This window comes from Thalassophryne amazonica, unplaced genomic scaffold, assembly GCF_902500255.1.
Source record: "Thalassophryne amazonica unplaced genomic scaffold, fThaAma1.1, whole genome shotgun sequence".
Taxonomy (NCBI): Eukaryota; Metazoa; Chordata; class Actinopteri; order Batrachoidiformes; family Batrachoididae; genus Thalassophryne; species Thalassophryne amazonica.
The window spans coordinates 60,061-77,616 of NW_022986258.1; the positions used below are offsets into that span (position 1 = coordinate 60,061).

The following is a 17,556-nucleotide window of genomic DNA, read 5'->3' on the forward strand; positions in this document are numbered from 1 at the left end:
AGAAAAGTTGGGCCTAAAGGATAGCACAGAGGCTCTCATCATGGCAGCACAAGAACAAGCCCTAATCCCCAGATCCATAGAGGTAGGAGTCCACCACAGCCAACAGGACCCAAGTTTTAGCCTGTGCAAATGTGCCCCAGAGACAGTCCAGCACATAGCAGGAGGATGCAAGATGTGAGCTGGGACAGCGTACACTCAGAGACACAACCAAGTGTCGGAAATCATGTACAGGAACATCTGTGCCTCATGTGGATTACAAGTCCCCAGGTGCCGATGAGAGATGCTGCCGAAGGTGGTTAAGGACGACAGGGCTATAGTCCTGTGGGTCTTCAAATTCCAGCAAGACAAGCAGCTGCTGGCCAACCAACCAGACATAGTGGTTAACAAGGGAAAGAAAACTGCAGTTGTTGGCAATCCCATATTTATTGGAGAAGTGCCCAAGGTAACTGACAGGCTAACTAGCTTAGCCTAATCCACTTGTTCACACTGCAGTTGGTGCACTAATTTTAGAGCGTAGCTCATTTAAAAAGTAACTAAAGTGTGAGTAAATGAGTTGTGATCAGGTAATGTTTTAATAAATAACAGTTGTGTCATCAATATATCTGTGTATATTGATTAGCTACTTGTAGCCTCTGAGAAAACCTGACAGAGGGTCAAAGACACTGAATGCATCACTGTTCTTTATGATGTCACTGAGGGACTTACCTGAACAGGTGATTTGGCAGTTGAAGGGAGAAGAACCTGAACCTGTCACACAGTCCCTCTGGGCAGAGCCAGACTCAACACAGACAGGTTGTTGTGTGGGCCGCCAGAAGAGGAGCTACTGCTGGCCCACCACCAGAGGGCGCCCTGCCTGAAGTGCGGGCTTCAGGCACGAGAGGGCGCTGCCGCCACGGACACAGCCGGGGGTGACAGCTGTCACTCATTATCTCATGACAGCTGTCACCCATCTACGCTTCATCATACTACTCCATAAAACCCGGACGTCATCTCCACCTCATTTCCGAGATATCATCTACCTGTGAAGGTAATTTCTCTGCTGACTTAAAACTAAATAATAGTCTGAACTCTTTTGCAGCCATTTTTCTGTGGTGTGCCTTATCTGCTGGATTGGCATTTGGTGTGAACAGTGACGGCTTCGCTTCACACCCAAACCAGATAAGTGGTTTAACAGGAGCTGCACGAGTGTGTGATTAGAGGTGGAGGTGACTTTCCACCTTCTGACTGTTTTTGTTACTGGGTGTGCACACACCCACATCTCACTGTTTGTGCTCCTCACCAGCAGTACCAGATCCGACAGTCGGGGACGGTGATCACCTGGGAATTCGGGACTTGGCGGCTCCAGTATTCACCAGGTTCGGTGGCGGCGGAAATCGTGTGGTTCCGGCTCTTCTCAGGACAGACGTCTTCTATCCTTGAGCCTGCCCACACATCACCTTTGTGTATTGACTGCTATCATATTCTGAGATTGTCTGTATAGTCGTTGTGCACATTCACATTAAATTGTTACCTTTTGGCTCATCTACTGACCGTTCATTTGCGCCCCCTGTTGTGGGTCCGTGTCACTACACTTTCCCCAACACAGGTCTGATCGCCCACACAAGTCTGACTGAGGAACCACGTCTCCTGTCTGTGTGAACAGCAGATCCACAGTCCAGATGTCGACACACCACACCTGCTGCCTTCAGGGTCAAGCCAGAGTACCAGTCCATCCCTGGTCTCGAGTCGTCCCGGACTTTGAGCTCCAGTGTCCCAGCACAGCGACTGGCTCCTCCCACCAGCCTGACGTGTTCTGAACACAGACAGAGTCGTTAGTCAAAGTAGTAAAGTGAGTTTGAGTTGAAGACAAATCAAAGCTGCAGCTCTTCTTCTACCTGAGCAGGTGAGTCCAACAGATTTACCAGCTGAGCAGGTATTTGAGTCTGAGCGTCCACATGACAAGAGACCAGACTCAGTCCCTCCACACTGGAACTCTGAGCTCCACTTTGGAGCCTCCACGTCTCCATAGAGCACCCCCTGGAGGACTGAAGGAGGCCCACAGTTCAGCTCCCTGCAGACCACCTGTGCATCCTGCTGGTCCAAGTCATCTTCACACACTGAGGACCAGGACTGGTTCCACTTCACCTCCAGTCTGCCTGAACACCGACTGGACCCCTGAACCAGTCTGACAGAGTCTGGACACACAGCCAGTCTGCTTTAAATCATGTCTTCAGCTGCATAATTATTGCCAGGGGTTGTATATATCATTAACAGGAACACAGTGGAAAGTAACTAAACGTTTGAGGTTTTGTCTAAATGACACGCGGTTGGTGTCAATTATTGTGGCATTTATTTAATTAAATATTTTACTGGCAATTTCAATTTGAGTCACTCAGTATTATAAAAAAAAGTGTTTGTACCCCTTAACTCAGCCACATGCGGTGTGCAGCCCGTACATTCTTAGTGCCAGTCCCAAGCCTGGAAAAATGAGGAGGGTTGTGTCAGGAAGGGCATCCGGCAGAAAACAAGCCAACCCAACTATGCAGACTAAGAATCAAATTTCCATACCGGATCGGTCAAGGCCTGGGTTAACAACGTCCACCACCGGTGCTGTTGCCCAACAGGGTGCCGGTGGAAATTGGGCTACTGCTGGGCAAATATGACGAAGAAGAGGAGGAGAACATTTCTACAAACAGAGGGAGAAGAAGAAAACTAGAAGGGTGGAAATGAGAGTGGGGACTTTGAATGTTGGTAGTATGACTGGTAAAGGGAGAGAGCTGGCTGATATGATGGAGAGGAGAAAGGTAGACATATTGTGTGCAAGAGACCAAGTGGAAGGGAAGTAAGAGCAGGAGCGGCGGTGGGTGCAAGTTGTTGTATCATGGTGAGGACAGGAAGAGAAATGGTGTTGGGGTCATTTTAAAGGAAGAGTATGTTAAAAGTGTGTTGAAGGTTAAGAGAGTGTCTGACAGGGTGATGAGTGTGAAGTTGGAAATTGAAGTGGTGATGAATATCATCAGTGCATATGCCCCACAGGTAGGTTGTGAGATGGAGAAAGAAGATTGCTGGAGTGTGTTAGATGAGGTGGTGCAGAGTGAACCCAAGCATGAAAGAGTGGTGATAGGAGCGGACATCATAGGATGGTTGTTTGTCTGATGACTTTAGAGGTAAAGAAGAAGAAGAGAGTGAGAGCTCAACAAAGGATCAGATGGTGGATGCTGACGGAGGAAGACTGTTGTGTGAAATTTAGCGAGCAGGTGAGAGAAGCACTGGATGGAGGGGAAGCAATTTTGGACAACTGGAAAAGTACTGCAGATGTGGTGAGGACGAGAGCTAGGACAGTACTGGGTGTGACATCTGGACAGTGGAAGGAAGACAAGGAAACTTGGTGGTGGAATGAAGAGGTCCAGGAAAGCATAAGGAGAAAGAGGTTGGCAAAAACGTTTTGGGATAGTTGGAGAGATGAAGAAAGTAGACGGGAGTACAAGGAGATGTGACATAAGGTGAAAAGAGAAGTGGCAAAAGCGAAGGAAAAGGCATATTGCGAGCTGTACAAGAAGTTGAATAGTAAGGAAGGAGAAAAGGACTTGTACCGATTGGCCAGACAAAGGGACAGAGCTGGAAAGGATGTGCAGCAGGTTAGGGTGGTAAAAGATGCACATGGTAATGTGCTGACAAGTGAGGAGTGTGTGCTGAGAAGGTGGAGGGAATATTTTGAAGAGTTGATGAATAAAGAAAATGAGCGAGAGAAAAGGCTGGATGATGTGGTGAGAGTAAATCAGGAAGTACAAGAGATTAGCAAGGAAGAAGTGAGGGCTGCTATGAAGAGGATGAAGAGTGGAAAGGCAGTTGGTCCAGATGACATTCCAGTGGAGGCATGGAAATGTCTAGGAGAGATGGCAGTAGAGTTTCTAAGCAGATTGTTTAATAAAATCTTGGAAAGTGAGAGGATGCCTGAGGAGTGGAGACGAAGTCTGCTGGTTCCTATTTTCAAGAACAAGGGTGATGTGCAGAGCTACAGTAACTACAGCCACAGCATGAAGTTATGGGAAGGAGTAGTAGAAGCTAGGCTTAGAAAACAGGTGAAGATCTGTGAGCAGCAATATGGTTTCATGCCGAGAAAGAGCACTACAGATGCAATGTTTGCTCTGAGAATACTGTTGGAGAAGTACAGAGAAGGACAGAAAGAGTTACATTGTGTGTTTGTGGATTTAGAAAAATCTTATGACAGGGTGCTAAGAGAAGAGCTGTGGTATTGTATGAGGAAGTCTGGAGTGGCAGAGAAGTATGTTAGGGTAGTGCAGGACATGTACAAGAATAGTGTGACAGCGGTGAGATGCGCAGTTGGAATGACAGACTCATTCAAGGTGGAGGTTGGATTACACTAAGGATCAGCTCTGAGCCCTTTTTTGTTTGCAGTGGTGATGGACAGGTTGACGGATGAGATCAGACAGGAGTCCCCATGGACTATGATGTTTGCAGATGACATTGTAAATATTACATTGTTGATTAAGCGCCTTGGGGCAACTGTTGTTGTGATTTGGCGGGATTTTAATTTGTGGGATTGTGGGTGTTCTGGACGAAGTTAGTGTTATCATGGGTGGTGGGGCGGAGGTGGTGGCCACGTTAGTGTGCGCGGGGGAGGGGGTTCCGCCCTTGGAGTAAATCACTCTAGGACCGCCACTGAGGACATGCAAGGTGGTTGGTGTGACAGAGGAAGACACAGAGGACAGGGAGAGATGGAAAAGACTGATCTGCTGTGGCGACCGCTAACAGGAACAGCAGAAAGAAAAAGAAGTGTTTGTATCCCCTTATTATAGGCTATTTGAACAGATTACATACATAGTTGAATGTAAATAAGACTAAGCACTCACCTGTTTTGCCCGGTGATCTTATATTGTTAGAAGATGATTCCCCAAGAGCAGCAAAACTCACAACATGCCTGGGAGAGATGACTGCAAAGGATCTCCAGCTTCTGTCCATAGTAGAAGACCAAAGTTTGCAAGGATTTTTGAGAGCTCTTGACTCAAAATATAAAGTCCCAGAAGAAAAAAACCTGACAGACTCAACTTGTAAAGATGTTTGATGAATGAAGAGACAAAGTGGTTCTTTATGAAGCTCTAATTTGAAATACACTTTTTTTTTTTTTTTTTTACAATTACCACACACATTAAGTGTATTTGCACAAAGTACCGGTGTCAGATCGGTATTGCCGATACCAGCCTTAATTTTACTCAGATTGGAAAGGAAACTGGTGCTATTGAACATCACTACCAAATACCAGTGTGGATCTGGCTGTATCCGCTGTGATAACTCCAAATAAAGGGTGCATCCAAAAGGACAACAAGGATAAAATGACAAAACCCTGAAAAAAGTGCTACTAATTCTAAGTTATTCTGCTCTATGTTTTAAATGATCTGAATATACGCTTGAGGACTTTTTTCTTTTTTTGGTGGTTGGCTCAGTGAGTTTGCGTCCTGAATGAGTTTCTTTTATTTGTTGGGTGTTTGTGTTTCCAGCTGATGATTCATCACAGACATGAGGAGGAGCGGACCGTTTGTTCCTGATGGAGCTGATATTCACATAAAGAAACCGGGCGGGGCCCTGAGCTCTGGGGTTGGCCCCGAGCTCTGGGGTTGGCCCCGAGCTCTGGGGCCGGACTCTGGGCTGGGCCCTGTTTACTCACTGAGTCAAACCTCATTCAGCAAACACATGAATTGTTTTTTTTTTTAAATAAATGAAATAATAGCTATTTGCTTTGAGGCTGTTTGTTGCAGAACAAACTTTACAGAGCTTGAGTCAGAAATAAGGAATGTGTTTAAAATAAACTGGAGAGAGAACACAAAGTATTTCTGTAAAGTTTTATTATAAATCAAGTTAATAAAAGTGAGGGCACTCGGAGTGCATTCCTCCACCCAGGCCCAACCAGCCTGTATTTCTTTTCTGTTGTCATTTTGTTGGATTATTATCTTGATTACTGACCTTTGACTCTAATCTTCGATCCTGATCGCTGATGTTTCAACGTCAACAAAAAAGATCTGTCCATCATGCTTCGATCTCATAATTAGGCAGGAACAAAGGAACTGGGATCCCAGATCAAAAGCAGGCTCCATTCCTGAATCCAGATCTGCAGATCTGCCCAGATCCAGGACTGACACCCTCTATCAGGTTCGTCAAATATATTCTTGACATTTTGAGGTATCCTGTTGACAAACTACAATGAAAATAAGTAAAAACCTTTGGCTGCTCCCTTGTTTTCACTCAGGGTCACCACAACAAATTGAAGGTGGATCTGCATGTTGAACTGGCACAGGTTTTACACCAGATGCCCTTCCTGACTCAACTGTACATTGCATGGAGAAATGTGGCAGGGATGGGGTTTGAACCAGGAACCTTCCAGACTGAAACCAAGCCAAAGAAAAAATAAAAACATTTAAAAGTGCCTGAACTTAGTGGAGCAGCCAATAACTGTTTCCTCTGCAAACATTTTGTGGGTTAATGTGCTGTGCAGAGAACAAGGCAGCACTCCCTCTGTACTCTCAGCTTGTCTCTCTCCCATTTACAGTTCCAGTCTAGGCACACATGCGAGTCTAGTGCATTTGATTTGTGTGTGCACACGCTGGAGTCCTATCCTGTGAAGTCATTGACTATGTTTACATGCTTTAGCAGACAGAGTTACTCTTGTATACATGGTCACTGGTATAATTTGAAATATCCCCATCTAAACAGCAATGCATGTCTTCCACCGATGCTTGATTTGCAAATCCTGCTTCGTGTAAAACCCCTCACTACACACTTTATACACTTTTCTCAAACAGGCATTAACATTTTCTCACTTTTCTCTCCTGTGTAAACACTCTCTTTTTTCTTCTGGGCGAGGAGATTAACAGACACACGCAGAACAAATGCGCCTGCTGTCCCTTCACTCACTGCCTCTGGGGGTACGGATGCGGGACCCGCAAAGAATCCAAGTCATGGCCACGGAGCTCTGCGGCTGCGGTATACTGAGACCCTGCGGTGCTGTGGATTTTTCAGCAAATGCCAGAGCCCTCCGCATGAAAACAGTGAGCGTAGTCTCTGGACCTGTTGCACAGCAGAGAGGGGGTGGTTTGAGTGGCCCGCTGCGGCATTTACCGAGCCCGCAGACTCAGTAAGCACATTCTTGTGCTTGTGGTGATGCCGACCGGCGCCGCGACCGGTCCGCCTGATAAGGATACAGAACACAATGAGCTGTTTACATCTGCTTCTGTGGTGTCCGGTGGGTTGCGCGCGCCGCATACAAGTAGTTGCCATACTCAAAAGACCAAGATTCCTTGCGGATAGGACACGCACAGAACACAAAATAATGTTCCTTTCTATGGGGATATCCCAATGCACATTTATATGACCTAATATTCGGGTTAGAAAAGGAGTAACCCAGGGGTCTTATTCAAGTTTTTAAAAACCAGAATATGAGCATATTTAGGTTTTTGCAGGTGTTTACATGGCCGTGCACAACCGGTTATTGCTAATATTCCGGTTATGAAAGGGTTATTGGCTGCATGTAAACGTAGTCATTGTCCCTCCAGAATAATAAACAGCAGTTCTCATGACACAACACACAGATGTTTCTTTTTTTCTCCATAATATGGCAGTCAGCAAAAAGATTCACAGAAATATATTTAAAACTCTGATTTAGAGGTTAAAATATCTCTTATGAACACAGTTGGACATGAATCCACATATATCTGAATTTTCCCAACACAGTGGTTAGACCTGTTAAAAGGCTCCAGCTACCAGTCCTTCTGCTTGACGTGGGGACGAGGAGGAGGATTGAGGAGGAGTGGCTTAGGAAAGAAGCTTTGTTTACATCCTGAAATGTGGCACTAGTGTGACATCTAGTGGCATAAAAATAGATTTCATATCACTTTGAAAGGCGGGATGCTGCTATGTTGACAGCGTGCGTCTGCTGCACCAGAAGCTTCAGCTTCTTATTTCAGGCAGCTTGTCTCTGACTCAGAGGACACTTGACATTAAAACTAATTCTCCAAATTAAACTTTGAAAAAATATCAGCTAGGAAACAGAAGCTCTCCATCCTCCCTACAGGGGGTCAAAGGTCAGATGTCTTCAGATTCTTCAGCCATAGCTCCAGGGCAAACTTGGTCCCCGTGCTGACACGCTCCACATCTGGACCGCTGGCTGGTGCTCGGCTGACCAGGACGTCCAGTGGCAACATGGAGTTATACAGCAACCCGTCTGAACCAACCTGTGATATGCTGGAAGCAGCAAGCAAAGGTCAAAGGTCAGCATGGTCAAGATGTCCAGAAACATCAAATCCCAGACAAGCTGAAAACGGTAAATACTCAGTGTTGTTCATCACCTGACACTCGGTGGCAGCTCATCCACTTGGACCTCGGCATCCTCACAGTCCACAGCCGACACCACGGCTCCAACCAGCCGGGCGTCGACCCACAGAGACGCACTGACCTCAGCCGGCGACGGCCTCAGAGCAGCCTGCAGGGGGAGACACAGAGATAAAGCCCATTGCTACTCATTGGCTGTTGTTACCATGACAACAAGCTGAGTGCAGAGTGTAGGCGCACCTGCAGCTGCAGATGTGAGAGGGCGGAGTTTAGCAGTATGTAGATGACGATGTGATGTCTGTGAGGAAGTCCTCTGGACAACATCAGAGGACAGACCGACTGAGGCAGACGCACACAACCGGTTTCAGTGAGACCATCACAACAACTCGGTTTGTTTCAAATGAGATCCAATAAAACAGTAAAAGAAGAAAAAAAAATAAAGTATTAATAACAGTCCAAAGAAACTATTCAAGAACTTTCATCTGCGTCATGTTGAGCAGATTTTTTTTTTATTATTTTTTTAAGCTTCATCTTTCTGTCAGTGAGATTATAGACTGACCTTAAATTACATGATTATTATTATTATTATTACCAGAAATATTGAGCATAAAATTAGTTTTACACATGTTGAGATGTTCGGTTTGTCCCAAGCAGCTTCACAGTTAAAATCTGTCAAATTAATAATACAGGTCTTACTTCAGCACAAACTGATCTGTGATCAATAACTGTGATGATATTGTAACGATCAGTTGAAGGGACAGCCTGAAGAGGGCGACATTTCGTTCCTTCATTTTGTGCAGCTTGTCAGAGTTCTGTAGGGGAAGACTTCAACAAAGGGATGCAGATCTTAGTCCTGGCTGTCCAAGCAGCAGAAATGAGGTTCCTCCGTCAGGTATCTGGACTTACACTCCGGGACAAGGTGAGGAGCTCAACTACAAACTCTGAGTAGAGCCGCTGCTTCTTCACATTAAAAGGAGCTAGCTGAGGTGGTTCAGGCATCTGGTGAGGATGGCCCCTGGTGGTCTCCCTCGGGAGGTCTTCCAGTCACGTTCAACTCTGAGGATGCCCCCAGGGAAAACCCAGGACACATTGGAAGGATTATATTCCCAGCTGTCTTGGAAAGACCTCGGGAAGAGTTACAGGACTTGGCCAAGAAAAGGGAAGTGTGGGATGAGCTGCTTGATTTGCTGCCACCGTGACCCGGATAAGCAGTAGAAAATGAATGAATGAATTCATGTTTTCATGCTGTCATGTCTCACCTCCCACAGTCCCAGGATCTTTGAAGAAAGCTGATCTGGTTCCAGCCGCAGACCAGTTTCCTCTTGTAACTCCCGGAGTCCAGCATCCAGCAGCTGCACACAAAGCGCCAGGTGAGGCGTTGGACCGTCGCGCATCCAGGACGAGTCTCAGTGACACAGGATGGAGAGCTACTGGTTAGGACCAAACTTGGCCACCCCTGACATACAGCACCACATCCAGGTACAGGTGCTATTAAAATAAATATAAAAATAGTTACCCAAACAAATTAATTTGCAGCTCTGTAACTCCTTTTGACCTCTTAAAATAGGTCAAGGTTAGCCATCTTCACACCAATCACCTGCATGTCCTCCCTCAGCACATCCATGAACCTCCTCTTTGGTCTCCCTCTTCTCTTCCTGCCTGGTGGCTCCATCCTCAGCATCCTTCTCCCTATATACCCTGGGTCCCTCCTCTGCACATGTCCAAACCGTCTCAGTCTCACGTCTCTGATGTTCATTCATCATCCTGTCCATCCTCATCACTCCCCCCAAAAAATAATTTTTGTTAGTGTCACCGTCTCTAAGCCGTACAACGTATCTGGTCTCACTACTGTCTTGTAAAAATTCCCCTTTAGTCTTGCTGATATTCTTCAGTCACAAATCACTGCCACCTTTCTCCACTCTCTTCTTCACCTCTCTACCACACTCTCCATTACTTTGGATAAATGACCCCCAGTATTTAAACTTATCTACTTTCATCACTTCTACTCCAACAGATTTACCAGCTGAGCAGGTATTTGAGTCTGAGCGTCCACATGACAAGAGACCAGACTCAGTCCCTCCACACTGGAACTCTGAGCTCCACTTTGGAGCCTCCACGTCTCCATAGAGCACCCCCTGGAGGACTGAAGGAGGCCCACAGTTCAGCTCCCTGCAGACCACCTGTGCATCCTGCTGGTCCAAGTCATCTTCACACACTGAGGACCAGGACTGGTTCCACTTCACCTCCAGTCTGCCTGAACACCGACTGGACCCCTGAACCAGTCTGACAGAGTCTGGACACACAGCCAGTCTGCTTTAAATCATGTCTTCAGCTGCATAATTATTGCCAGGGGTTGTATATATCATTAACAGGAACACAGTGGAAAGTAACTAAACGTTTGAGGTTTTGTCTAAATGACACGCGGTTGGTGTCAATTATTGTGGCATTTATTTAATTAAATATTTTACTGGCAATTTCAATTTGAGTCACTCAGTATTATAAAAAAAAGTGTTTGTACCCCTTAACTCAGCCACATGCGGTGTGCAGCCCGTACATTCTTAGTGCCAGTCCCAAGCCTGGAAAAATGAGGAGGGTTGTGTCAGGAAGGGCATCCGGCAGAAAACAAGCCAACCCAACTATGCAGACTAAGAATCAAATTTCCATACCGGATCGGTCAAGGCCTGGGTTAACAACGTCCACCACCGGTGCTGTTGCCCAACAGGGTGCCGGTGGAAATTGGGCTACTGCTGGGCAAATATGACGAAGAAGAGGAGGAGAACATTTCTACAAACAGAGGGAGAAGAAGAAAACTAGAAGGGTGGAAATGAGAGTGGGGACTTTGAATGTTGGTAGTATGACTGGTAAAGGGAGAGAGCTGGCTGATATGATGGAGAGGAGAAAGGTAGACATATTGTGTGCAAGAGACCAAGTGGAAGGGAAGTAAGAGCAGGAGCGGCGGTGGGTGCAAGTTGTTGTATCATGGTGAGGACAGGAAGAGAAATGGTGTTGGGGTCATTTTAAAGGAAGAGTATGTTAAAAGTGTGTTGAAGGTTAAGAGAGTGTCTGACAGGGTGATGAGTGTGAAGTTGGAAATTGAAGTGGTGATGAATATCATCAGTGCATATGCCCCACAGGTAGGTTGTGAGATGGAGAAAGAAGATTGCTGGAGTGTGTTAGATGAGGTGGTGCAGAGTGAACCCAAGCATGAAAGAGTGGTGATAGGAGCAGGACATCATAGGATGGTTGTTTGTCTGATGACTTTAGAGGTAAAGAAGAAGAAGAGAGTGAGAGCTCAACAAAGGATCAGATGGTGGATGCTGACGGAGGAAGACTGTTGTGTGAAATTTAGCGAGCAGGTGAGAGAAGCACTGGATGGAGGGGAAGCAATTTTGGACAACTGGAAAAGTACTGCAGATGTGGTGAGGACGAGAGCTAGGACAGTACTGGGTGTGACATCTGGACAGTGGAAGGAAGACAAGGAAACTTGGTGGTGGAATGAAGAGGTCCAGGAAAGCATAAGGAGAAAGAGGTTGGCAAAAACGTTTTGGGATAGTTGGAGAGATGAAGAAAGTAGACGGGAGTACAAGGAGATGTGACATAAGGTGAAAAGAGAAGTGGCAAAAGCGAAGGAAAAGGCATATTGCGAGCTGTACAAGAAGTTGAATAGTAAGGAAGGAGAAAAGGACTTGTACCGATTGGCCAGACAAAGGGACAGAGCTGGAAAGGATGTGCAGCAGGTTAGGGTGGTAAAAGATGCACATGGTAATGTGCTGACAAGTGAGGAGTGTGTGCTGAGAAGGTGGAGGGAATATTTTGAAGAGTTGATGAATAAAGAAAATGAGCGAGAGAAAAGGCTGGATGATGTGGTGAGAGTAAATCAGGAAGTACAAGAGATTAGCAAGGAAGAAGTGAGGGCTGCTATGAAGAGGATGAAGAGTGGAAAGGCAGTTGGTCCAGATGACATTCCAGTGGAGGCATGGAAATGTCTAGGAGAGATGGCAGTAGAGTTTCTAAGCAGATTGTTTAATAAAATCTTGGAAAGTGAGAGGATGCCTGAGGAGTGGAGACGAAGTCTGCTGGTTCCTATTTTCAAGAACAAGGGTGATGTGCAGAGCTACAGTAACTACAGCCACAGCATGAAGTTATGGGAAGGAGTAGTAGAAGCTAGGCTTAGAAAACAGGTGAAGATCTGTGAGCAGCAATATGGTTTCATGCCGAGAAAGAGCACTACAGATGCAATGTTTGCTCTGAGAATACTGTTGGAGAAGTACAGAGAAGGACAGAAAGAGTTACATTGTGTGTTTGTGGATTTAGAAAAATCTTATGACAGGGTGCTAAGAGAAGAGCTGTGGTATTGTATGAGGAAGTCTGGAGTGGCAGAGAAGTATGTTAGGGTAGTGCAGGACATGTACAAGAATAGTGTGACAGCGGTGAGATGCGCAGTTGGAATGACAGACTCATTCAAGGTGGAGGTTGGATTACACTAAGGATCAGCTCTGAGCCCTTTTTTGTTTGCAGTGGTGATGGACAGGTTGACGGATGAGATCAGACAGGAGTCCCCATGGACTATGATGTTTGCAGATGACATTGTAAATATTACATTGTTGATTAAGCGCCTTGGGGCAACTGTTGTTGTGATTTGGCGGGATTTTAATTTGTGGGATTGTGGGTGTTCTGGACGAAGTTAGTGTTATCATGGGTGGTGGGGCGGAGGTGGTGGCCACGTTAGTGTGCGCGGGGGAGGGGGTTCCGCCCTTGGAGTAAATCACTCTAGGACCGCCACTGAGGACATGCAAGGTGGTTGGTGTGACAGAGGAAGACACAGAGGACAGGGAGAGATGGAAAAGACTGATCTGCTGTGGCGACCGCTAACAGGAACAGCAGAAAGAAAAAGAAGTGTTTGTATCCCCTTATTATAGGCTATTTGAACAGATTACATACATAGTTGAATGTAAATAAGACTAAGCACTCACCTGTTTTGCCCGGTGATCTTATATTGTTAGAAGATGATTCCCCAAGAGCAGCAAAACTCACAACATGCCTGGGAGAGATGACTGCAAAGGATCTCCAGCTTCTGTCCATAGTAGAAGACCAAAGTTTGCAAGGATTTTTGAGAGCTCTTGACTCAAAATATAAAGTCCCAGAAGAAAAAAACCTGACAGACTCAACTTGTAAAGATGTTTGATGAATGAAGAGACAAAGTGGTTCTTTATGAAGCTCTAATTTGAAATACACTTTTTTTTTTTTTTTTTTACAATTACCACACACATTAAGTGTATTTGCACAAAGTACCGGTGTCAGATCGGTATTGCCGATACCAGCCTTAATTTTACTCAGATTGGAAAGGAAACTGGTGCTATTGAACATCACTACCAAATACCAGTGTGGATCTGGCTGTATCCGCTGTGATAACTCCAAATAAAGGGAGCATCCAAAAGGACAACAAGGATAAAATGACAAAACCCTGAAAAAAGTGCTACTAATTCTAAGTTATTCTGCTCTATGTTTTAAATGATCTGAATATACGCTTGAGGACTTTTTTCTTTTTTTGGTGGTTGGCTCAGTGAGTTTGCGTCCTGAATGAGTTTCTTTTATTTGTTGGGTGTTTGTGTTTCCAGCTGATGATTCATCACAGACATGAGGAGGAGCGGACCGTTTGTTCCTGATGGAGCTGATATTCACATAAAGAAACCGGGCGGGGCCCTGAGCTCTGGGGTTGGCCCCGAGCTCTGGGGTTGGCCCCGAGCTCTGGGGCCGGACTCTGGGCTGGGCCCTGTTTACTCACTGAGTCAAACCTCATTCAGCAAACACATGAATTCTGTTTTTTTTTTTAAATAAATGAAATAATAGCTATTTGCTTTGAGGCTGTTTGTTGCAGAACAAACTTTACAGAGCTTGAGTCAGAAATAAGGAATGTGTTTAAAATAAACTGGAGAGAGAACACAAAGTATTTCTGTAGTTTTATTATAAATCAAGTTAATAAAAGTGAGGGCACTCGGAGTGCATTCCTCCACCCAGGCCCAACCAGCCTGTATTTCTTTTCTGTTGTCATTTTGTTGGATTATTATCTTGATTACTGACCTTTGACTCTAATCTTCGATCCTGATCGCTGATGTTTCAACGTCAACAAAAAAGATCTGTCCATCATGCTTCGATCTCATAATTAGGCAGGAACAAAGGAACTGGGATCCCAGATCAAAAGCAGGCTCCATTCCTGAATCCAGATCTGCAGATCTGCCCAGATCCAGGACTGACACCCTCTATCAGGTTCGTCAAATATATTCTTGACATTTTGAGGTATCCTGTTGACAAACTACAATGAAAATAAGTAAAAACCTTTGGCTGCTCCCTTGTTTTCACTCAGGGTCACCACAACAAATTGAAGGTGGATCTGCATGTTGAACTGGCACAGGTTTTACACCAGATGCCCTTCCTGACTCAACTGTACATTGCATGGAGAAATGTGGCAGGGATGGGGTTTGAACCAGGAACCTTCCAGACTGAAACCAAGCCAAAGAAAAAATAAAAACATTTAAAAGTGCCTGAACTTAGTGGAGCAGCCAATAACTGTTTCCTCTGCAAACATTTTGTGGGTTAATGTGCTGTGCAGAGAACAAGGCAGCACTCCCTCTGTACTCTCAGCTTGTCTCTCTCCCATTTACAGTTCCAGTCTAGGCACACATGCGAGTCTAGTGCATTTGATTTGTGTGTGCACACGCTGGAGTCCTATCCTGTGAAGTCATTGACTATGTTTACATGCTTTAGCAGACAGAGTTACTCTTGTATACATGGTCACTGGTATAATTTGAAATATCCCCATCTAAACAGCAATGCATGTCTTCCACCGATGCTTGATTTGCAAATCCTGCTTCGTGTAAAACCCCTCACTACACACTTTATACACTTTTCTCAAACAGGCATTAACATTTTCTCACTTTTCTCTCCTGTGTAAACACTCTCTTTTTTCTTCTGGGCGAGGAGATTAACAGACACACGCAGAACAAATGCGCCTGCTGTCCCTTCACTCACTGCCTCTGGGGGTACGGATGCGGGACCCGCAAAGAATCCAAGTCATGGCCACGGAGCTCTGCGGCTGCGGTATACTGAGACCCTGCGGCGCTGTGGATTTTTCAGCAAATGCCAGAGCCCTCCGCATGAAAACAGTGAGCGTAGTCTCTGGACCTGTTGCACAGCAGAGAGGGGGTGGTTTGAGTGGCCCGCTGCGGCATTTACCGAGCCCGCAGACTCAGTAAGCACATTCTTGTGCTTGTGGTGATGCCGACCGGCGCCGCGACCGGTCCGCCTGATAAGGATACAGAACACAATGAGCTGTTTACATCTGCTTCTGTGGTGTCCGGTGGGTTGCGCGCGCCGCATACAAGTAGTTGCCATACTCAAAAGACCAAGATTCCTTGCGGATAGGACACGCACAGAACACAAAATAATGTTCCTTTCTATGGGGATATCCCAATGCACATTTATATGACCTAATATTCGGGTTAGAAAAGGAGTAACCCAGGGGTCTTATTCAAGTTTTTAAAAACCAGAATATGAGCATATTTAGGTTTTTGCAGGTGTTTACATGGCCGTGCACAACCGGTTATTGCTAATATTCCGGTTATGAAAGGGTTATTGGCTGCATGTAAACGTAGTCATTGTCCCTCCAGAATAATAAACAGCAGTTCTCATGACACAACACACAGATGTTTCTTTTTTTCTCCATAATATGGCAGTCAGCAAAAAGATTCACAGAAATATATTTAAAACTCTGATTTAGAGGTTAAAATATCTCTTATGAACACAGTTGGACATGAATCCACATATATCTGAATTTTCCCAACACAGTGGTTAGACCTGTTAAAAGGCTCCAGCTACCAGTCCTTCTGCTTGACGTGGGGACGAGGAGGAGGATTGAGGAGGAGTGGCTTAGGAAAGAAGCTTTGTTTACATCCTGAAATGTGGCACTAGTGTGACATCTAGTGGCATAAAAATAGATTTCATATCACTTTGAAAGGCGGGATGCTGCTATGTTGACAGCGTGCGTCTGCTGCACCAGAAGCTTCAGCTTCTTATTTCAGGCAGCTTGTCTCTGACTCAGAGGACACTTGACATTAAAACTAATTCTCCAAATTAAACTTTGAAAAAATATCAGCTAGGAAACAGAAGCTCTCCATCCTCCCTACAGGGGGTCAAAGGTCAGATGTCTTCAGATTCTTCAGCCATAGCTCCAGGGCAAACTTGGTCCCCGTGCTGACACGCTCCACATCTGGACCGCTGGCTGGTGCTCGGCTGACCAGGACGTCCAGTGGCAACATGGAGTTATACAGCAACCCGTCTGAACCAACCTGTGATATGCTGGAAGCAGCAAGCAAAGGTCAAAGGTCAGCATGGTCAAGATGTCCAGAAACATCAAATCCCAGACAAGCTGAAAACGGTAAATACTCAGTGTTGTTCATCACCTGACACTCGGTGGCAGCTCATCCACTTGGACCTCGGCATCCTCACAGTCCACAGCCGACACCACGGCTCCAACCAGCCGGGCGTCGACCCACAGAGACGCACTGACCTCAGCCGGCGACGGCCTCAGAGCAGCCTGCAGGGGGAGACACAGAGATAAAGCCCATTGCTACTCATTGGCTGTTGTTACCATGACAACAAGCTGAGTGCAGAGTGTAGGCGCACCTGCAGCTGCAGATGTGAGAGGGCGGAGTTTAGCAGTATGTAGATGACGATGTGATGTCTGTGAGGAAGTCCTCTGGACAACATCAGAGGACAGACCGACTGAGGCAGACGCACACAACCGGTTTCAGTGAGACCATCACAACAACTCGGTTTGTTTCAAATGAGATCCAATAAAACAGTAAAAGAAGAAAAAAAAATAAAGTATTAATAACAGTCCAAAGAAACTATTCAAGAACTTTCATCTGCGTCATGTTGAGCAGATTTTTTTTTTATTATTTTTTTAAGCTTCATCTTTCTGTCAGTGAGATTATAGACTGACCTTAAATTACATGATTATTATTATTATTATTACCAGAAATATTGAGCATAAAATTAGTTTTACACATGTTGAGATGTTCGGTTTGTCCCAAGCAGCTTCACAGTTAAAATCTGTCAAATTAATAATACAGGTCTTACTTCAGCACAAACTGATCTGTGATCAATAACTGTGATGATATTGTAACGATCAGTTGAAGGGACAGCCTGAAGAGGGCGACATTTCGTTCCTTCATT

General features: G+C 45.4%; 2 protein-coding genes across 2 annotated transcripts in view; both read right to left on the bottom strand.

Moving 5' to 3' along the window:
- Positions 1-7,590: 7,590 nt before the first annotated feature.
- On the bottom strand, positions 7,591-9,752 carry LOC117505875 (nucleoside diphosphate-linked moiety X motif 17-like). The gene is made up of 4 exons (XM_034165410.1): positions 9,582-9,752; positions 8,563-8,661; positions 8,340-8,473; positions 7,591-8,235 (listed from the first exon to the last, which is right to left on the bottom strand). Exons 1-4 carry the CDS (start codon positions 9,714-9,716, stop codon positions 8,070-8,072), a joined length of 534 nt encoding a protein of 177 aa, XP_034021301.1. The 5' UTR covers positions 9,717-9,752; the 3' UTR covers positions 7,591-8,069.
- Positions 9,753-16,032: 6,280 nt separating this feature from the next.
- Positions 16,033-17,556, bottom strand: part of LOC117505872 (nucleoside diphosphate-linked moiety X motif 17-like) — a 47,643-nt gene continuing 46,119 nt past the window's right edge. Inside the window, exons 7-9 of the mRNA XM_034165403.1 lie at positions 17,005-17,103; positions 16,782-16,915; positions 16,033-16,677 (exon numbers count right to left, since the gene is read on the bottom strand). Coding sequence (XP_034021294.1) covers positions 16,512-16,677; positions 16,782-16,915; positions 17,005-17,103 — 399 coding nt within the window. The 3' untranslated portion in view covers positions 16,033-16,511. The remainder of the gene's footprint in view (positions 16,678-16,781; positions 16,916-17,004; positions 17,104-17,556) is intronic.

Excerpts from the sequence above, each read along its gene's own strand:
- LOC117505875 (XM_034165410.1), bottom strand. The coding sequence starts at position 9,716 with ATGCGCGACGGTCCAACGCCTCACCTGGCGCTTTGTGTGCAGCTGCTG. Across the intron at positions 8,474-8,562 it reads TCTCACATCTGCAGCTGCAG|GCTGCTCTGAGGCCGTCGCC; the intron begins GTGCGCCTACAC and ends CTCCCCCTGCAG. Across the intron at positions 8,236-8,339 it reads GAGCTGCCACCGAGTGTCAG|CATATCACAGGTTGGTTCAG; the intron begins GTGATGAACAAC and ends TGCTGCTTCCAG.